The 22722-nt window shown below is 40.3% G+C and overlaps 1 protein-coding gene across 1 annotated transcript in view; it reads left to right on the top strand.

The window, feature by feature from the left end:
• The first annotated feature begins 949 nt into the window (after positions 1 to 949).
• The window catches only part of LOC126456070 (rho guanine nucleotide exchange factor 12), a 1154422-nt gene continuing 1132649 nt past the window's right edge, over positions 950 to 22722 (top strand). Inside the window, exon 1 of the mRNA XM_050091825.1 lies at positions 950 to 1238. Coding sequence (XP_049947782.1) covers positions 1207 to 1238 — 32 coding nt within the window. The 5' untranslated portion in view covers positions 950 to 1206. The remainder of the gene's footprint in view (positions 1239 to 22722) is intronic.

The following is a 22722-nucleotide window of genomic DNA, read 5'->3' as shown; positions in this document are numbered from 1 at the left end:
TAGAACCGCTCGGCCACTCCGTCCGGCCTACAGGTCTCGATGAGTGAGTTTGCGAGTAACGAAATATGTGACATAAATGGCCGTATATTTTGACTGTATTGACTTAGAAGCTTAATTTTTTTTTTACTCCTCCAAGAGACCATGGACCCTAGTATGTAAAATAAATTTCAACTTGATACCTGTATCCATTCCTGAGAAAAATTAATTTTTAAAAGTAGGGCACACAGATAGATAGACTGACGAACAACAAAGTAGGGTTTCGTTTTTAACTTCTGAAGAATGGGACCCTAAAAAAGTACGGAAAGTACGGTGTTTACAATATGCAAATGAATTAAATTTAGACAACTGTTTAGTATAATGTGTGTAGGGGTGGAAGAGAAACTAAACATATCTCTGTGAAATTCCTCTTTTATCATGAGTAAGAATGTTTCCAACTTATAATTGCTCACAGGAGAGCTGATTAGAATCAATGGTGACTCACAGTTTAATATTTTCCCGAAACTGAAGAATGGCGTACTTGTTCGAGAATGATAACACTTAAAACGATATTCTGTAAAACTTTTGATATTTGATGTGGTTGTAGGACTCTTTTGTGAACAATGAGTTCGAATAATTTGTTTCAACACAGATAAGAAATGTTTTGGGAATGACGTTTCGGATTTGAGTTTCCCGCGTGGTGTCAGTCAGTACCGCAGCAGATATAGAAGGCTGTGGGTCTGCGTGATAATACACTGCAAGAAAGTAAACAGAAATGTTATATTTTATTGTCCCGTATAAACTATAGCAATACCTCCTAATGGATTTAATTACGCCAACATGAGGATACAGTAATAGAAATATTATAAAAATCTGGTATAAACATACTGAGTAGTTACACAAATAAGCTTAGTCAGAGGCACTACATCGTACTGCGGAATGCTCCTCCAACGCCAGAGACCCATACTCAAGATGGCTGTCACTTGTTGGCTGTAGAGTGATGTTCTGCTGATTTCGGTGTATAGAATGTGACGTTTGTGTAGTAACGAGTATTTTTGTTAATATTTATCGGTGACGGATTGATACCAGCTGGTGTTGCGAATATTTGACAGTGTGCAGTGCTTGTACAAGGAAGTGTTAATTGTGTTTCTGTGTAACTGGAAGTTTTCGCATTGCATTTATATGTGGGTGGTTTGATGTGTGTGATGTTGAAGTGACTTGTTTGCTGCCATGGATAATCCAACGTACGGTTTCCCCGAAAGGTAATTCTTGAGCCTACATAATGCAATTTGAAAGTATAAGTTGTGATAGAGCTTTTGATACACACAGTCTTAGACATCTCTTTATTCATAGGTCGGAGCGACTTTCAATGTGACAGCGTTGTTTACATTGTTTATTTATACCATACAGTCTATAGAATACTTAATCTGTTGTAAGACGGGCGATACAGATGCTGTCTTATCTGTTCCTTTCACGGATGGTCATCTATTCTAATAAAACTACTTCAGAAAATGTATAAATACTGTCGCGTCACTGTTTAAACCTCTAGGCTGTCGCATTTTAATTACTAAGTTTGTATTGTTACCCTCAAACACGAAATAACACATCATTGTATTTTATAACATTCGGAACTATTCCGTAAACCAAAGTTACTGTTCGGCAAGTATTTCACCTATTTCTTCGCATGACCTTTCGTTTTTTATGTTATATGAAATGCCTTTCACGAAACGAAATAGATCGGCGATCAAGCTGTCTGTCGCGGCATAAAAGTGTGTAAACTTGAGACGTTGAACTCTGATATTTCCGTCCATTGGATTTGAGACAGTCATAGAATTTTCTGTTCGTGGTTCCTTTAGGCTTGCCTTGTTTATCAGGGCCCTTATCTCTGCCTGCATTATTTTCTGCTTTCTTGACGTGCGTGCCCTCTTACCTACTAGAAAGCAGTTCATGAGTTACAGATGCGACGATATGTTTACATCTTATCAGTGTTTAAAATATTACACTGTAGTGCAGAAGATATATGGTGATAGTCATAGGAGGACAATATAAAAATTATGGAGTGAAGGTGGGAAAGTACACAAACAGAAATTGTCAACTGAAGAATGTTTTATCAGGTTTGTGCATCAAAGCTGCTGCAAGAAATAAGTGTAGGAGAATATATTTCGTATCTTGTCGGTTGACAAATTTCATTAGTTTCAGTACTGCAAGAGCTAAATGTGGGAACTTATGAATCGTTGACCAATGTAAAATATTTTTGTATAACGTACAGGTATCCCCTACCCAGAGGAAAACATTGCACAAAAACATGTGGGTCCATATTGTTACGATCAGTATGCAGTGTTTATACTGCAATATCTTGAAGTTGAAGAGTGAAATTATTCCCTAGTGAAATATTTTGTTGCATGCTAATCCTGTTTGAAATTGAAAATAAAGCAATTAATCAAGAGAAAATTGTGTTGCCCTAGAAAGCCATGGTTATTTGATGATTTACGTTTTAACCTACAAGTAAAGTGACCTAACTATGTGGAAAGAACTCCCACTTTTGTGTAGGCCCAAACTATCTTTGTCCTTAAGTTTATGTCAATGTAAGGTCAACATGTAATTGTTTCACATTGTAAACATTGTAGAAATAGGCTGACTGCTGAGGTGCCTTCATGGCACAGGCATCTGCTGAAATGTTTGAAAACATCACCAGGTGGTTGAAGGCAAACAGGCTGTAATTGACTTTTGACAAGACTCAATACATAATACTGTGTATTCCTCATAGAACTCTACAAAACAGACTGTAATTGAATTTTGCCAAGACTCAGTACATAATACTGTGTATTCCTCTCAGAACTCTACAAGTTATAAAAATAAGCTCCTCACACTGTGAAGTACAAGAGGTAGAAAGTGTTGAGTTTTTATGTCTACAGACAAGTCCCCACCTCAGATGGAAAACCCACTGCCTAATATTAATGAAGCACCTTGGTTCAGTTATGTTTCAGGTATGCATGAATACTGCTATAAGCAGGTTAAAAACGAAGAAATTAATTTCTAATGAGTCATGTTTTGGGAAAATTCCAGTAAAAGTGATAATATTTTCAGAACACAAAAAGTGTATTAAGAATTAAATCAGGTGTTAATTGAAGAATATCTTACAGAGACCTCTTCAAAAAACTGGGTATTTTGACAACTACTTCATGCCACATATATTCATTAATTTCCTTTGTCATTAGCAGCATTTCTCTTTTCACAAAATAGGCCTACAGTGAGAAGGATGCATGTAACACCAGAAACCAACCACCTCTACAAAGATCAGAAGGGGTTAGCATTAGTACAGGAAGAGTTCAGATATGTGGCATCACATGTAGTATACAACCAATCACAACACACTAAATTTTAAGTAGTGAGGTTCAAGATTCATTTAAAGAATTTTCTGTTTAGCAACTCCCCCTAATCGATTTAAGAGTGTCTTCTCAAGAATTCTTAAGTTTAATGTTTTGTGGTAATGTATTATTAGAATTAGCATTGTAATACAATAATGGGTAAAAGTTATGTATTGGAGCCCTCCCCCCCCCCCCCCCTCCTCCTTTTGCAGTTTACAATATAATGCAGATGTAAACCTTAGGCTTCACTACCAGTGAGTTTGTTACCACAAGCAGATTTTCTGCTTTCGCATTCATTAGCTTCGCCAACTCACAACCAGGTTCTGTCACCTTCCGACCTAACCTAGACTTCGGACAGTGCTACAGATCAGTCTGTCACCACAACCAAGTTTTTAGATAGGTTTCAATATGTAACTTAAAGCCCAGTAATGTTTGTCATTTATTGTTTTGCACTTAAACTAAATTAAATGTACACCCTCAACTTCCTACCCAGAGACCACTCTCTGTGTGATCCATGGAATGTGACTAATATAATTTAGCAGTTACAGATTTTTTCCAAATAATAATCAGTTTGGAAGAAGTTCAGTTAAAAAAGCTGCATAAAGACACCTATTGTTTTGTTGACTGGGGGTTGGAACTATTACAGTTCACATCCTATTGCTTTTCCCCTCCAATTCTTTCTTTTTTTAAGGTGTCGCAGAGGCCACTTATGTTGGACAGTTGCCCAGTAGTGATGCTGAAATGTGCTTAGTCTTCAACCAGATGCAATTCCTCTCAATACAAATGTCAGTTACCTGTGGAAGTAAAGTCATGAGTGACATTATCTGTGAATGACATGAATTGTGCTCTGTTAGCTCTCCATGACCAGTGAGGCACATGTTTATACAGATGGGGAAGCTTACCTTCAATGCACACTGAGGTATTTTACCATGGATTGTTAATCTGCTGCATTGATTCAGCCTGTGCCTGTCTTGGTTCTAGCCCTTCTTGCTAGAGACTGCATGTTGGGCTGTATGAGCAGATCCCAGTACACGTGCTGTGCTAACACTACATTTTCTGCAAAATGACGTGAAAAATTTCAGCTGTGTTCACCCAGGTGTGGCACTTAATTTTTGGTGCAGTTGTTTTGCAAATGATGTGGATATGATTTTCTGTTCTGAGCATGAAGGAATTTAAGTTGAATCTGATGAGCCTAGTGCTAAGAGTGCTATGTGAGTATCGTTTATTCAGGGGCTGTAGGAATATGACAAAACTTTGAGTTAATCCACGTGCAGTCTCTTTCATTACCACAAAGAAATCATCCATGTGTTCACCCAGGTGTGGCACTTCCTTTTTGGTGCAGTTGTTTTGCAAATGATGTGTTGATTTTTCCAGTTTATATAAACATCTTTTTCCTTAACAGAGTTGGACGAAAGTTAGCATCTGTTTACAGAAGAGTTATAAGTTCGGTAATGCATTGGAGCTTCTTAATTTTTTGTGAAACAGTCTGGAGAAGAAAAGCACACCATTCCGGCACTTGTTTATCTGTTGAATTGATACACACATTGAGCTTGCCAACACAAGTATGAGGAAGGAATGCATTCACAGCCATCTGTGAAACAAATCTATGGTAACTGGATGTTAAGTTATAAAGAATGAATTGTAACTTGATGAAATTGTCATAATGCTGCTTGTAGGTGCTACGACCTGTGTCACAGCTATTAACAACTTTATCTACTGCAAATTCGCAAATTGTAGGAAGCTGCAGTGTGTAAATAATTAAAAAAGTATTTTTATCATCACACACTCATTAATTTGAAAACTTCTTTCAATTTGGACATTGTGTGACAAGCCTTACGTTGGCTTCCATTTGATGTCAGGAAGTAAAGATTTTGTGTCTAACAGCAGAAAAAGGTGAGAGCACTATAAGAGGTTGCTGGTCAATCAAATTTCACGTGCAGTTGCACTGCAAACCCACAGAATACAAAAAAGACCAGAATGGTATGGGATGCGAATAACAGGAGAGATGAAAAGGGTTGTAGCCCCCGATTGTGTGCAGCCAGTAGTACAGGCTTCATAGAATAAGTCATTAGAATGGGAAAATAAAAATGTTTGTAATATTTCATATGGTAACATCATGGCTGACTACATTGTGCTTTCACAACATTCCTCTGGGGCATATTTCAGAATTGTGTAATATGCTTCCTTATTATTTCGGTGATCAAATTAAACCAAAAGCATATAGGCCTATGTTAAAAAATCTGTGACAGAAATTCAAAAGTACAGGAAGCAACACATTGTAAAAAATGTTTCTAGTGCAGGAAATAGGCAGGCCAATATATTACTAAAGTTTCTTTCAAGATTGATTTTTTAGCTTCCTAGAGTGAGGAAATCCTGCATCAAACTGAAGTCATTCACTTTTTAGAAATTAAGAGAGTGGTGCAGCTCATATAAAAGACTCATGTTTGTGGCCCTTTCAGTAATTAAGTATGGCTTTGGTATCCTTCAGATTTAATATGCTGTTGGCAATAGAGAGAAATATGCTATACAAATCAATGTTTTTGACCACTGATGCAGGAAACATACAGCAAATGATGTAAACAACATGGCTACTATAACGTGATATCAGTGGTGATTTTTTTTCCCCAGATTCGTATCAGTCTATCGTCACAACCAGTTTTTTTGGTTTCACATTTGTTGGCTTCACCAGCTCACCACCGAACCGTCACCTTCTAACATAAACTAGATCTCTTGCAACGCTACAGATCAGTCTGTCGCCACAACCAGGTTTTATTGCTTTCACATTTATTGGCTTCACCAACTAACTACAAAAAAATGTGACACAATAGCAGCCCTTAATGTTACGCTGCTGGTCAAAGCTGAAGACTCTCATTGAATATACTGCTTGACTTGCCTTTGGTTGCTGTGGTACATGTAAGCTGGTTTAGAGTGTTTGTTCTTATGTGGTGAAGTTGTCTGGTGAAACTTAGTTCTGGTGTAATGGATGTAATTAGCATCATAACAAACAGTAAAGCAGAATCTTTTGTTAACATTCCTTAGAAACTAAGTTTCATGCCACTGGCACGTGTTTACCTGTTCAAAAGAAACTGCTAGATCTATGCCATACATACATGACTGAAATAATCTTCAAAGATGTAGCGACTATTTAATGTTAGTATTTGGTAGCCTTCAGTTGCAAACTCAGACTTTTTAATGCACATTGAATTCTCCTTTAAGCTGGCTCATCTCTGCTCATTCTTCTCATAATGTAGAAAAAGTTGAGGCATTAGTGAAACACACTTCTTGTTGTCATAAGAGTTCTCATAAATTTCTTGATATGGGCAATTTGATTTAAGTTTTCTGTGGTTTCTATAACTTACCCTAAACAAATTCATGGATAGCATTCACATAAGATCACAGTTGACGGATTTCCTGGGCGTTATGTTATTCTGCTACTTTTATGTTTGTTTTGGTATGTGGTAACTTACGCTTCCCGCTATTAGTTTTTGTAGTCGATGTTTGTTTTGTCATAACCAGTATGGTTAAAGCAGAGAAGTCTGTTTAGCTAATTTGTAATGTTGATTAGATGACATTTTTCCTTTTGAATCAACATTGTGGATTGCTGTTGGTGCATTTCACATTTGATACAGTTGGCTTGTCAGAGCAAGAGCTAAATAATATTTTTAAAAAAATGGTTATTGCTTGTGAAACACTGTTTATAAGGGAAATATTTATTTTCTGTCTGTGTAGAACTTTGTATGATATTTTTGCATAGGGAGTTGCTTCATAATAGATTTACATGTGAATGTCTAACACCACTGTGGAATCAGCTGCTAAACTGTAGTCCAAATTAGTGCGTGAATTTTGCATTCCTTGTAATGCACTTGTTGTTCTCCATACTTGCGAATAAAGTAATTATTGATTGTCCCTATAGACTTGAGTGAATGTGGATTTGTTTGTTAATTAACAGTGGAATTGAGTAACACATGTTGCTTGACAATACTACATTGCCTCTGTTTTTAAGAAAATGCTGATAGTCTCATAACAAAATGACTTTAGTACACGAGCAAGCCATCATTGTTCAATACCTCACTTCTTATGCCATTTATGGTGTGTGCAGAAAATTGACTGATTAATTTATTCAGAACTCATTATCATATTACCTACATTTTGCCCAATTCAGATATTACAGTGCTCTTTATGTTACTTTCCTATATTTCTCTGACACACATTTTTCTGTAAATGGCATCATGGTTACCATAATCATGTAATTATTGTAGTGACTGTACATACCTCTCTCGTCTTGCATAATAAATTGATGTATTACATATAATCATTCATTCATTTGCATCACAAGCCATAAAATGTACCATTACAGAGAATAAGAGGGGAGGTCCTCTAGATCTGCCCTACACTGCATTAATTTTCTCAGGCAGATTTAACACTGACTAGAAAAGGTGTAATAGTCCTGTTCAGTTCATGCACATTTCATTCCTTGTCTACATTCAGACAGATGATGATATCGGACGTTGTGTTCCCACATGGTTTAATTCTACTTGAAATTTCTTTTAGACATATTGAGACTTTGTGTTGTTATTAGTCATAAGGCAGTCGTTCCTAGGCCTGGATACTGATTAAATTTTTCTCTATCTGTCTTTCAAGTCGAAATTCTCTAGTGCTTCAATTATCTCTCACAGATGGCCATGGATTTTACATGCAACATATTGATGCATAAGGAGGTAGTAGTTGTTATTTGTCTTTCCTGTTTACCTTGGCTGTTTAAATGGTTGTTGTTTCAGCAGTTTCTAACTGCACCAAGAAAAGAAGCCAAGTGTGTGATGTGGCTTTAATGAAATACCCCTGATAATTTATTTTTGACATTCTGTCACTGTTGCTTAATGTACTTATCCCTGTTAAACAGCATGTATTCAAAAGCTTCTGAAAATATTTATTTCATGGAATAGGCAACTCACCTAGTAATGTATTATAATAATCAATAATATATTTGATATGGACCCGATGTGAACACGAGCATAATGTGTGTGTGTGTGTGCGTTTAATTTTTTTTACTGTCTCCTCAGTATAGCGAATCAATGTTAAACTAAAAAGTGCTATGCAGTAAAGAGTACAAGTTAGGATTTATATTCTTTTCTAGCTAGAGTAAGAGGAGATAGAGGAATGTTCGATCTGAGTCGTCGTCTTTGACCAGTGACACGGAAACATTTTGACAAACGCCGTAAACAATATGGCAACTGTAACGTGGTTCTTTGTATTTATTTTTAACCGGCTAAGGTACAGCTCAGTGTGTCACCACAACCAGTTTGTTTTAGTATCACATTCGTTGGTTTTGGTAACTCTCAAATTATCGCCATCCAACATAACCTGTACCTCTGGCGAAGCTACAGATCAGTGTACCACCGGAATCAGCCTTCCTTTCCAAATTCGTTGGCTTTGACAACTAATAACAAAGCTGTGCATATGTGCACCGAAAGTGATGTGTCAGCCATTAACATTAATCCACTGGCCAATCCCTACGTCTCTTATCGAACATTCCTAATGACTTTTTTTAGACTCGATGTTGCGTTTGAAACCTGGTGCGTATTACTCGGTAAGAACCAGTCTACACACACCTCCTTTTGCAATGTACCATTCGACCCTTAACTAGATCTGTTGGCGGTAAACGTTAGAATATGTTCTCTGCCGTATCTCTACACATACATAGCTGCAAAAGGAGATCCAGCACTCGGTAGAGACAGCCATCGTGTTTTGCCCTGTAAATCTGTATGATAAATGCTTATTGATGTTTAGTGGGGCATGTGGATACTTAAGTTTGATCTACTTTAATAGCATATAATTTGCTTCAGGATTTCGTCGCAGCATATGTTAGCTATATTCCTGAAACGCGACTGTAATGTTTGCAGTGTTTCTCAGTGTGCTGCTAAGGGAATAGCCCACAGAAGCTCGAAAATAGCTACTTCATGCAGTGTGCAAGGAACGGCTCTATTCTTCGGCCGACGTTCGTTTGGCGATTTTTCTTGTTTCGCCAGCACGAGTGACTAAGCATTTCCACCAATGGTACGTGAAGCTTTGACGATGTCAGGACCTCGTGTTGGCGAAACGTCAGCCTCGTGTTGGCGAAACGTCAGAAAAGCCTTCTGACAAATGTCTGCCGTAGAACCCGAGACAGAAACCAATAGGCACTATGTGTAGAAAAAGCATACATTGGAAAAAAATACACACGTTTGTAGATGTGATTGGTCTGTTATCGTCTTCAAAGTGCAGCAGCCATTTTCTAAGCGGTGAATATCTTTCATCGTCGTATTTATCGTTAGCGTGTAATGAGAAAAACGTTGTCCGTGTGTGTGTGTGGGGGGGGGGGGGGGGATGAGGGAACAAAAGAGAAACAGAAACAAAGACCTCTTTTATTTCCAGATAGACACTTTATATTACCACCGTAATCCACGTTGGACGTCGGCGAGCAACGCAACCGAACGTTTTGCAGATGGTAATAACAACGTTATAAAGCAGAGCGATTTCCAGGGAACTGAAAAACACCAAATTCGCCAGTTGTGCTTGACTCCTGAAGACTAGACCTATCTACATCTGCATGATTACTCTGCTATTCACAATTGTCTGGCAGAGGGTTCAATGAACCACCTTCAAGCTGTCTCTACCGTTCCACTCTCGAACTGCGCGCGGGAAAAACGAGCACATAAATTTCTCTGTGCGAGCCCTGATTTATTTTATCGTGATGATCATTTCTCCCTATGTAGGTAGGTGCCAACAGAATGTTTCCGCAATCGGAGGAGAAAACTTGTGATTGAAATTTTATGAGAAGATCCCGTCGCCACGAAAAACGCCTTTGTTTTAATGATTGCAACTCCACGTATCGTGTCTGTGGTACTGTCTCCCGTGTTTCGCGATAATACAAAACGAGCTGCCCTTCTTTGAACTTTTTCGATGTCATCCGTCAATCCCACTTGATGCGGATCCCACACCGCACAGCAATACTCTAGGATAGGGTGGACAAGTGTGGTGTAAGCAGTCTCTTTAGTAGATCTGTTGCACCTTCTAATTGTTCTGCCAATGACTCGCAGTCTTTGATTTGCTATACCCCCAACATTTTTAGAGTATACAGTGATGACGAAAGCAAATGTGTAAACTGTAAGAATAAGAGATGGCAGTGACAACCTCCAGAAAACGTTGGACATAATGAACAATAAGGAAAACTCCCAATCGTAGAGGCACTGTGGTTGAGGTAGTCTGTTCGAACACGGTGGTGGATGGAATGTTCACTGTTAATATTTGGCCGGTAGGGCGAGACATGAAGTTCTTGCTGACCAGACTTTGCACCTACGGAGTGAGGGTATGTGACACTGTTGAATGTGATCCGTCGGTCGGGTGGGAACGTTAAGCTCGAGTGTCTCCTCCGTGGTATCTGAGACTAGTAGGTAATGCGCTTGCACGGCTTTTACGCTCTCTTTTTTTTCTTCACCCAAAACAACACAAACTCTGAACCCTACTACAAGCACACATCACAGTCATACACGCAAACGACGCTTTATAATAGGTCGGAGAGAAGGCAGCTGCCAACTACCTCCAGTGTGACTTTCACGGGGACGATAAAACGGAAACAATCTCCCCCCCCCTCCCCGACCATGACTTTTGAATGTTCGCAAACTTCCTCTAATAGTTCGGCACTTGATGCATCAAACAGCGTCATTAGAGATAAAATTTATGTAGAGAAAGAACTTTTGCAAAAGGTGAAATATCCGTTCTTTATGGTTCACATTTTCTCTTTCATATTTGTGTTTTGTTGAATTTTATCACAGACTTCAAGATGAGCGCAGCATACACACTGCCGTCGTTCGTTTATGGGTAGGTCGTCAGTGATGCCCCGTGTGGATTACACTCTCTTCTGGTACTAGCAGATATTTAAAGGGTTGAAAGAGATTTGCTTCAGCCCAAAATATTTTCAGTTGGCGGTGCTGCACACCTTCGATGAATATAAAAAAACTGCATCACGAGAACCAGACTGATTGGAGACCAGGCAGTGTGTTCCCGTAACAGCAAAGCTCGCAGCACCTGAATACGAGGGATGGATCGTCTTCGAAATATTTTGCATAAAATGTAAACGCGGAAGAACACCCGGAAGTGCATCATTAATTAGTCACGCCGAGAAAATCTGAGAGATAACAAATACATAATTACTGCGTTAGCCTACAATATGTGTCACTAACGCATGCATTCATTAACTTACACCGTTTTCTGTTAGTAAGTGCACGAATTGATAGTCCTTTGCATTTTTCAGCATATTCTGTCACCAAAGGCGTAACATAAATTGTATAAGTGGCAAATGCTGCAACTGATAATAATTGCAAACTTGACACCAATGAATCTTCGTGTGGGCTGAAGTGCTATCGGTGACCTGAAGACGGTCGCTGGTCCGAAACTGATAAATACACGTTATTGCAGCAGCCTTTGGTGCCGATCTTTAAATGGGATCAATTCGTCATCAGAGAACTCTTATCAGTATGCTCTCCGACCACTGTGACTATTCAGTAACAGGTGCGCGAACTTGATTTGCATCAACAAAATTTTTCCTGTAACATCTTCTCATACTGACAAATGCATCCTGCTGTCTCGTTGTCTAGTGTGCAGTATTTAGAGAAGGCACAGCGCCATGGGCTAACGGAGAGAGGGCTTGAGCTGAGGTGACTTGATGTATTGAGGGTGGTGTTTTGAGAGATAGTAGTATGTACCAAAGCAAGAAAAATATGTTCAGTAAACATGGGCTCTAAAATGCATACCTTAAGAGCTATGAGTTCTTATTCAGTAGAAGATATGTGTTCCGCAATAGCGAAGATGAACAGGTGCTCACAGCCCTTGTTTACTGGACATACCATCTCTTAAAATGTGGAATACTTTTTTAACACCACGTATATCGTAGTGTTCTGCCGACAGCGTGTAAATTTGAGAAATGATGGTCAGCGGCGTATACTCTCGAGTACTTAGCTACAGTGAAATATAAAGGTGGAAGATTTCATTATGGTCCCATTTCTCATAAAGCGGATTGAATATCTTGTAAATCAAAGCGGCAGTGTTGTGGACAAGCATACAAGGGCATTCTGAGCGCTTTCCTACTGTCTGCAATAGCAGAATGTTTATCGGACTAAGTAAGACAGTATGACGAACCGGGACGCGAATCCGAGTAGTTGCCTTTCACAGTTTATGCGCTACCAACTGAGACTACTGATATGAGTAAGCGTCGATAAATGTGCTATCTACCAGAATATCAGTATCGGAAGTATCGATTGGTGTCAAAGGAAACGATTACTTTACACAATTAATCAGCACTGTCTGTGTGGTATACAGAAAACACGTGCAGTTGTAAAATATATATCAGCTTTCCGCAAGGTACACCAGTAATAATAAGTATTAGCTAGAAGAGACGAGAATACCTTCTTAAATAAACAGTGCATATAAGCTGAAGAGAATAACAGAATAGGGAAGACAAGGAATCTTAACAAGAAAATCAGAGACATCAAAGTAAAATTCCAGGCGAAAATTTGATTGATAAAAGATAGAAATGGTACAGCTCTAACATTAAGGAAAGACGGGGAGAATATGTAGAAGTTATATAGAAGAAAGAACCGCATAGTGATGATAATGAATTTAGGTAATTTTAAAGTCAGAGAGAGATATTTCGGAGTTTGAAGTCAAATGGACCCTAGAATATATTGCTAGAAACAGGGCTAATGGACATGATAGAAATGCAGAAGAATTGTTCAAAGTAGTTGGAAAGAAAACAGTGAAAGTGTTGATTTCAATGTCAGAAAATATGGCGAATCCATCAGTGGCCAAAAAACTGGAAAAGCTCAGTCAGTATTCATCCCGATTTCAAAGAAGGGAAATTCTAAAAGATGCTCAAATTATCGAACAATCGCTTTTATCCCACATCCTGGAAAAGTTATCCTTAAAATCTTTTCAAATAGACTTTTACAGTACATAGACCGAGAACTACCGACAGAACAAACTGAAGTTCGTGCAGGAAAAGGGACCAGAGATATCATTACCGATATCCGATGGATTACACAGAAATCAAAAAAATTCCAGAAAGATGTATGTCTCTGTTCATTGATTATGCTAAAGCATTTCATCATGTCGACCACAATAAATTACGGAAAATACTGAAAAATATGGGAGTACCAGATCACCTCATTTTCCTCATACGGAATTGATACTTCAAGAAGCCTTGACGAGAGCAGTATTTATCGCAACTAAATGGGTCAAGATTCAGAAAGTGGTACAGCAAGGCTGCGTATTGTCACCTTATTTATTCGATACTTATGCAGAGCAGATCATGAGGAATGCCGGATTCGATGAAGAAACCGGAATTAAAATAGCTGTGGTGAATATAAATAACCTTAGACATGCAGTTCGTACCACACTGATGTCAGACGGAACGAGGTGGCGCAGTGATTAGCACACTAGACTCGCATCGGGACGACGACGGTTCAAACGCGCGTCCGGCTATCCTGATTTAGCTTGTCCGCGATTTCCCTAAATCTCTTCAGGCACGTGCCGGAATGGTTCCTTTGAAATGGGGCGGCCGACTTCCTTCCCCACCCATCCCTAACCCGATGGGACCGATGACCACTTTGTTTGGTCCCATATTCCCAACCAACTAACGAACCAACTGATGGCAGACGGTGAAGTTAGACTCTCGATGAAGGTGAAAGAAGAAAGTGCAAATGCTGGTCTAATGCAGAATGTCAAGGAAATTAAAATTACGCCAACTACACCTATCACTTCGTGACATACAGAAAGCGAAACAATGGAGGTAGTTTCTGTGTTCACTTATCTCAGCTCCCAGATTTTTGCTGATGGTGACTGCGGCCGCGAAACCAAGAGACGCTTGTTACTTGGCACAAAGGCAATGTGCAACCCAGACAATGTTTTAAGGAGTAGAGACAGAACTTGAGCAACAGAGTAGGCGCTATCGTCTTTCCAGTTGTGATGTGAGGACGTGAAAACTGGATCGCAAGAGGGGATAAACGGCACAGAATGGACCCCTCTGAATTGCGGGTTTAGAGGAAACTCATTTGAGCTCCATAGACGGAAAAGAACGAATAGGCCAGTATTATATCAACTAAAAGGAGATTTCTCCTGGTCTTATACTGAAACAAAAGTTGACCTACTTTGGGCACATCATGAGAAGCCATGATTCACTGGAAAAGACCTTAATTCTGGGCGAGATCGAAGGCACAAGAAGAGAGCGGAAAAGGATGAGAAGGATCGGTGGCATCACAGTACTTATAGATTCCAATCTGGTAAGTCTGTGGAAGGTTGTGCAGGGCTGAAGAAATTGGCGTGATTTAGTTCATGGAGTTATGGAGAGTCGGAATCCGACCAAACGATTAGAAAAAGAGAGATCCACTATCCAGAAAAAATGTTCGAGTGTTGATGTTAAACTCGAGTTGGATCTTGCAAAGATAGCATAATTTCCATATTTTGCCTTGTAATCAAAATTAGTGATTTTCACTGTTTAATTGTGCGTCTCGTTTCCTCTGTGCTTGACTACGGATCCAAAGGTCTTGTGTTCGATCCCCGATCAGTCTTAAGATTTTTATGTCACTTACCACTTCTTTCACTCTGATAATATTTGCTAACGTGAAAAAATGCCAGATAGCACCGTGGTTCCAAGTCCGCATTTACTGAATCGGTAAATCCAAAGGTTAGAGGAAGGCAACAGCATAACACTCCCAACAGAACCTAGTAAAACACTGTGGTGTTTAAACCAACGTTCAGGTTGGTGACAGATGTATCTCTCTGGTAGCCTACAGGTAAAACCTTATTGTAAATGAGTAGTACTGTCTTCTAGTAAAACTTTTAATGATCCACTGTACTAACAGCAGATATGGGTAGCATAAAACTTACGTGAAAGCCTGTATTTTGTTTTCGGTTGGAATATTTGCCCTTTACTCCTTTCATTTTTGTTTTATATTATACTCTAGTTTATATACCTAACTCCAGCTGCTATACACAGTTTTAACTTGTCAAAACTTCGTCGCAACACCCACCCTGCTGATGAGTAAGAACGGGTGTTCTCATACGTAGAATTCGAAAGTGGACATTCCTTTGAGTGCAAATGGTGTGGTTTAGGAGGAAGTTATTTCGCTTCACATGTCCCACATGTAATCCAGCTGTGTTTGTGTCCGAAAATTTGACAAATTTCCAAATGACATAACTTCTGCCATAACAATCCTATCCCTTGTGTCGTCATTACAATTGTGCAAATCCCTTGACCATAACTGTGTGGCTATGACAAGGTGGCAGGGGTAAAATACAGGGAGCGCAAGGCTATTTACAATTTGTACAGAAACCAGATGGCAGTTATAAGAGTCGAGGGGCATGAAAGGGAAGCAGCAGTTGGGAAGGGAGTGAGACAGGGTTGTTGCCTCTCCCCGATGTTATTCAATCTGTATATTGAGCAAGCAGTAAAGGAAACAAAAGAAAAATTCGGAGTAGGTATTAAAATCCATGGAGAAGAAATAAAAACTTTGAGGTTCGCCGATGACATTGTAATTCTATGAGAGACAGCAAAGGACTTGGAAGAGCAGTTGAAAGGAATGGACAGTGTCTTGAAAGGAGGATAGAAGATGAACATCAACAAAAGCAAAACGAGGATAATGGAATGTAGTCGAATTAAGTCGGGTGATGCTGAGGGAATTAGATTAGGAAATGAGACACTTAAAGTAGTATAGGAGTTTTGCTATTTGGGGAGCAAAATAACTGATGATGGTCGAAGTAGAGAAGATGTAAAATGTAGACAGGCAGTGGCAAGGAAAGCGTTTCTGAAGAAGAGAAATTTGTTAACATCGAGTATAGATTTAAGTGTCAGGAAGTCATTTCTGAAAGTATTTGTATGGAGTGTAGCCATGTATGAAAGTGAAACATGGACGATAAATAGTCTGGACAGGAAGAGAATAGAAGCTTTCGAAATGTGGTGCTACAGAAGAATGCTGAAGATTAGGTGGGTAGATCACATAACTAGTGATTAAGTATTGAATAGAATTGGGGAGAAGAGGAATATGTGGCACAACTTGACAAAAAGAAGGGACCGGTTAGTAGGACATGTTCTGAGGCATCAAGGGATCACAAATTTAACATTGGAGGGCAGCGTGGAGGGTAAAAATCGTAGAGGGAGACCAAGAGATGAATACACTAAGCAGATTCAGAAGGATGTGGGTTGCAGTAAGTACTGGGAGATGAAGAAGCTTGCACAGGATAGGGTAGCATGGAGAGCTGCATCAAACCAGTCTCAGGACTGAAGACCACAACAACAACGACAACAACATGACAAACTGCTAGATATCTCTGTTGTGCCTATGCATGAGTTGTTATATCGTCATGAATCGCAAATAGATGCTGTGCACGAGCTCTGTAGGCTGTTGCGAACGAAACTGCCAATGATTCGTCAAACGCTGTACATGCAACGCAGGGATCGAGATCAAGCTTTAATGTCACGTCGGCGATGAGGTTAGTGGAGGCGGAGCAGAACGAATTGCACACATAATGGGGAGAAAATCGACCGTCTTCTTTTCAAAGGAACTGCCGTAGTGTATGTAGACGTAAATCTGGGTTGCCTGATGGACCACCTAGCTCGACTACTATATCTAGTGAACGATGGTTAGATATAAGTAATCAAGAACTTTCGTTTGAATCGCAAATTTTTCATGCTGTATGTCAACTCCTAGTCGTTGCATCGCGCAGCAGTTTCCCGAAAGATTGATTGATAATGCGAGGAAAGTTATCTTCTGTTATTGCGATGCCGAAGTACCGACAGACAGTTGGTAGCTATATCGCAACATTTAAATTTATTTCTTGAATTTTTAAAAATCAGACTGCATATATTAACTCCAGTAACACCCTTGCTGCGACAGTGCAAGAACATCCAAAAACGGCAATCCACGCCCGGGGTCGACTGCTGGAATCCATTCGCAGCGAAAAACAAGATCCGTCACGCATTCAATCGTGATTTAGTACCGATATGAAACACACTCGTTTACTGATTAGGACACCGGCGCTATTAATATTCAGTATTTATGGTATGTAAGTAAAATAAGAAAGTCACGAGGAAAGTGGAAAAATAAACGACGTGTTACGATGATGACTATTTGCTTTGTCGTTTGTGTCCAGTTTTTGAAATATATTGGAGTGTTATTTATCGCCCTTCAAATGGATGATTGTGTTGGAGTTTTCAATATGGTGTAAATTTTGTAGATAGTAATAAAACTGTCATTCGCGAGAATAAGAAAATTGAGTGCATTGGTTTCCGGGTAAGCCAAGAAGTAGTATATCGTACCCAGTCACAGTGGAGCGCCGACTGGAGAAAATAGAACTTCATTCTTCTCTGACCTTTGCAATCAAGCGGAAATTGCTTGTGTTGGTGTCGTCTTCAGTGTTATTGTAAGGGCCATAAATACAGGAAGAAGCGTGTTTTTTTTCTGCATTTAGAGACCGCCAGTTTGAGGCAAGTCGGCTTTCCCGAAAAGACATCCGTCATGGTACTCCGTTCAAATAGAGTACCCCGTGATAATTCACGTCAGTGAGCTTACTTTGTCGTAGGTGAGAAAATGGAGTCAGTCAGTCACGGCGTAACAATTACCTTCTATTAAAAGGCCCAAAAATAAACGAAAGCGCAAGTAAAACTAAATAGAATTTCATCTTCTGTGCATCTTTCCCTCTTTGGAAAGAATCCTAGTCAACTAGAAGCCATAGACGCAGAAGTAGATGTGACCTATCAGATACGAAAGAGGTAACAGACACATCGAACAAAACTAAAGCGTTAAAATAGGGATGGACAGACGTTTTTTGATAAGACGACACGGAATTAGGTTATACTTATCGCAGAATGAACGTCTCGAGCAGCAAGAAAGAGGTAACAAACACGAAAATGGCGACCCTTACGAAGTCACCTCTCATTGTTGCATTTCTGGGGTTCAGATTGAGAAACTGGGAATGGTGAGGTAATAAAGCAATGTGTTGGGCGAATTTGATTCAACATTTGTAACCACTATTGCTGAACTTCAGAGGGGAAGACTTCATTGAGGGATTTTGCGTTTGGGAAGCTCACTACTTTGTCATCAAGACAAAAGTAGACCAAGGCCTACAAGGTTCTTTTGCACATAATACTGATTTCTCTGGTCTGACTCGCTCGTCTCCCTACACACATCCAGCTGTGTTCGGAAAATATCCTCAGTTTGTGAATTTGATTGATGGCTTCATTATTTCCAGGCCACCATGCTGCTTTGTAGGTAGAACTAAAATCCCTTAAGACATCGATGTACCACCGCAAACAATGCTGTAGAATATGTTACTGACCAGTTTATGATTTGCGTTCGTGATAAAAGTAGTTTAATATAAATGTTTGATGATCTCTGTGCCGTAATATATTTTTAAGTCAGTACCTGTGAACCAGACCCAGAAGGACGATAGATCTTGTAGAGGCAGTAATATTTTCGTCAAGTGACATTTTGCAGTTTTCAACCCAGTTTGGAGCGTACGGCCACAAGATTTTACCAGCTCATCCGATCTACTAAGTACTTAAATTCTAACGTCGTCACTGTCAGTTGGATTCATTTGTCTTTTACATGTTTCATTCCATTTTAAATGTGAAGTTTTTCAACTTGTTATAATCTCACCATCGAAACCAACAGTATATCAAGTGAAAAGAGTAATAGATCCGAAACATTGTGTTATTTGTGCGTTACGTATCCGTCGCGAGATTCAAAAAGCAGTCCATTCTGAACGCAGTAAAATTAACACGGCGCTTACTGGAACATTGTAAGTATGCAATTTACAGCATTCGAAATTTAGTGCGTACAACTGGCATTTGCTCTGGCTAGCTGGCGCCTCGTTCCGAGTAGGCGGCATCAAAAGACCGAAGTCAGTCGGTGGCCGCGAGGCTGCGGCAGGCCTTTCAGACTGACTGCAATTCAGTGCAGATCGTTACGAACCTAAAACCTTACTCTCCTTGGCCATACCTTGGGGAGGAAACAAAACCAAACGACTTGCAGACACTTATTCCTCTCCTATCCTGGTTTGCAGCCGAACAGATGCAGGGTCTTTTCTCTCCACGAAGCCAATGTTCTTTGTGGAGGATACAGATAACGCATTTGGCGAACTTTCTTCCCTTAGTGAGTTACGAAGTGGTTCCATCTCAATTAAGACGGCAAATCATACCCAGGCCCTGGCAGTACTCTCTCGTAAAATCTATGTGATGCAATTGCAGCCATAACAGCCCATAAGACCCTAAACATGGTGCAGGGTTTAATTTTGCATCAGGATTTAATGCTGCAGACGAATAAAGAACTTCGTGAACATTAGGAGAAGCGAGGGATCCACTTCGTACGTCAGGCACGTCGAGACAAGTTTGACACCGGAGAATTCATCCTCGCTTCACGAGGTGGTCAAAATGGTGACATCTTGGGCTCTGTTTGCTAGATGCTCTTCAATCCAATCAAACAGATTTACTGATGTTCTGTAGGCTCTAATTTTGTTCATTAGACGACAGTGTGGAACTATATCGAACGCCTTCCGCAAATCAAGGAACACAGCAACAACCTGGGCGTCTGTATTGGTGTTTTATGAGCCTCGTGGACGAACAGGTCGAACTGGGTTTCACACGATCGTTGTTTTCGAAACCCATGTTGATTCGTACAGAGGTGAGTTTCGCTCTCATGAAATGCCATAATAATCGAGGATGAAACATAATCCAAAATAGTACAACAGACCGAATTGAGAGGATTTAGGCTTATAGTTTTGTGCGTATGTTCGACGGGCCTTCTTGGCACCGGGAATGGCTTGCGCTTTTTGAATCAGTAGAACTCGTACAGCAACGTACGGTACACTGCAGCTAGAAGGGTTCTTTCGCGTACTCTATAGTAGAATCGAATTGGTATCTCATCACGTCCAGTAGCCTTTCCTCTGTTGAGCGATATTCCGTGCTTTTCTATCGCATGATAAATTATTGTGATATGTCATTTTTACGTTCGTACGACGATCTGAAGAAGGTCCTACCGTGCGATCTTTCTCAGTCAAACAGTTTTGAAGAAAAAAAGGTTTCGTATCTCAGCGTTCTCTGTGCCATCGTTCGTTTTGATGCCTTTATCGTCGCAAAATGCTTGGGCAGTTTCTTCGATCCCGTTTACCAATTTAACATAAGACCAAAACTACTTGGATTATCTGTCAAGTCGGTAGATAGAATTTTGTTTTTGCATTCATTGAACGCTTCACGCATGGCTTTCCTGACGCAAAGTTTGGCTTCATTCAGTTTTTGTTTGTATGTGAGGTGGTTGGCTACGTTTAAATTTACAACGAAGCTCGCTTTGCCTTCGTATCAGCTTTTGAACACGGCTCTCTAAACACGACGGGTCTTTTCCATCCCTCACAACTTAACTCGGCAAGCATGTGTCTGAAGCCTTTTGTACAATGCTCTTGAACTTTGTTCATTGATGCTCAAGCATTGTTAATACTGGAGATGAAATTTTCAGTTAGACATGTCGGGTAATCGGAAATGCTCCTTGTCACTCTAGCTAAACGGATCATCTTCCTGCCTTTCCTTGTGTTTCCATTTATAGCCTTATTCAGTGACGCTGTAACGGCCTTACGATCGCTGTCTGCGTTTACGGAGTCGAAAATTTCGGTTTTGTTTGTCACCAGCAGATGTTACTGGTGAAAATAATGTTCGAATAAGGCATTTAGAAAAAATTTCACGTGATTCCTTGTCCCTATTACTCGCCCTATTCAGCAGAGGGTCCCACTCTACAGCTGGTAAGTTGAAACCTCCACTTAATACTATAACATGACCAGGAAATTTACGCGAATTATTCACAAAACTTTCCCTCAGATATTCCACCACTACTGCTTCCGGGGACAGGGGATCTATAAGAGCATCCGATGACCATGTTTGATCCACCTTTAACACTTATCTTTACCCGCTTAGTACTAACCTCACTAGATGGTGGCGGTGGTGGTAAGTTCTCTGGGACCAAACTGCTGAGGTCATCGGTCCCTAGGCTTACACACTACTTACTCTAACTTAAACTAACTTACGGTAAGGACAACACACACACACACACACACACACACACACACACACACACACACACACCCATGCCCGAGGGAGGAATCGAACCTCCGACGGGGGAGGGACGCCTCAACCGCGCGCCTCGCTAGATATTATCGCATTGTTTACGGCTGTAAACACGTTTCCACTCCGGCGTTCAGCCTGTCTTTGCGGTATACATTCCAATTGGAATTTAGAATTTCGTTACTGTTAATGTCTAGTTTCAGCAAACTTTCTGCCCTCAGTAGTATGTAGGCATTTCTAATCAAGACTTGTTCTGAGACCTTTCCATAGACGCTCTTGCAGTTGACTAGAACTATATTTCTCTTTCTCCGAACTGCCATGACGAATGCTACTTTCTTTAATTGATGAGGCCGGCCAGTGTGGCCGAGCGGTTCTAGGCGCTTCAGTCTGGAACCACGCGACCGCTACGGTCGCAGGTTCGAATCCTGCCTCGGGCATGGATGTGTGTAATGTCCTTAGGTTAGTTAGGTTTAAGTAGTTCTAAGTTCTAGGGGACTGGTGACCTCAGATGTTAAGTCCCATAGTGCTCAGAGCCATTTCAACCATAATTAATGGGGATAGTGTTCGTCCCTGTCCGAAATTAAGATTAGGACACTTCGTATCGGGTGTGTGTTGGGATTTCTCTGTCGTAAAAAAACCACATGTGTACGCCTTATGTGCTCCTCTACCCTAGTAACCGCTTCCTGCTTGTAGTCCACACCTGACCTATTAAGAGGAGGTCCTTTCTCCAGCTGCCAGCGAAGGTCGAGAAATCCGTATCCAGCATCGTCACAGAATCATGTGAGACTTTGGTGGAAGCTTTCCATTCGGCTGCACACCAGAGGACCGTGAACTGTTCTGGGAACGATGCAGCTTCTACCGCGCGAACGAGACGAGCTGTCTTCAGTAAAGCTGCTAGCCACCTGTAGGAGCTACATCCAACCAAACCAGTCTTCGGACTGACGACCCCAGTAGTAAGAAGCAAAGCTATCGAGACCAGAAACACAAGATTCTCTGATAAGTATTTCAAACGTGTATCTGATGCGTGTTCTCATTTCAGTCAGTTCTTTGAACAACTGCAATACGTCGTGTACAGTAACAAGTAGTCAACAGTCGTAAGTTGAGAATGAAGGCAAGAGCGTCAGAGTTGGAACAGTGAGACGTAGAGCTGTAGGCTCGAACTGCCGTGCCAGCATCGCCAAGGTCACTGCATGCTGCTCCTTTTCCGAGAACCGAGCAGCTTGTTTCGCATCCACATTCACG

This window comes from Schistocerca serialis, chromosome 2 (genome assembly GCF_023864345.2).
Source record: "Schistocerca serialis cubense isolate TAMUIC-IGC-003099 chromosome 2, iqSchSeri2.2, whole genome shotgun sequence".
NCBI classification, from domain to species: Eukaryota; Metazoa; Arthropoda; class Insecta; order Orthoptera; family Acrididae; genus Schistocerca; species Schistocerca serialis.
Note: the sequence above shows the minus strand (reverse complement) of the source record. Positions and strands in the feature narration are given on the sequence as shown.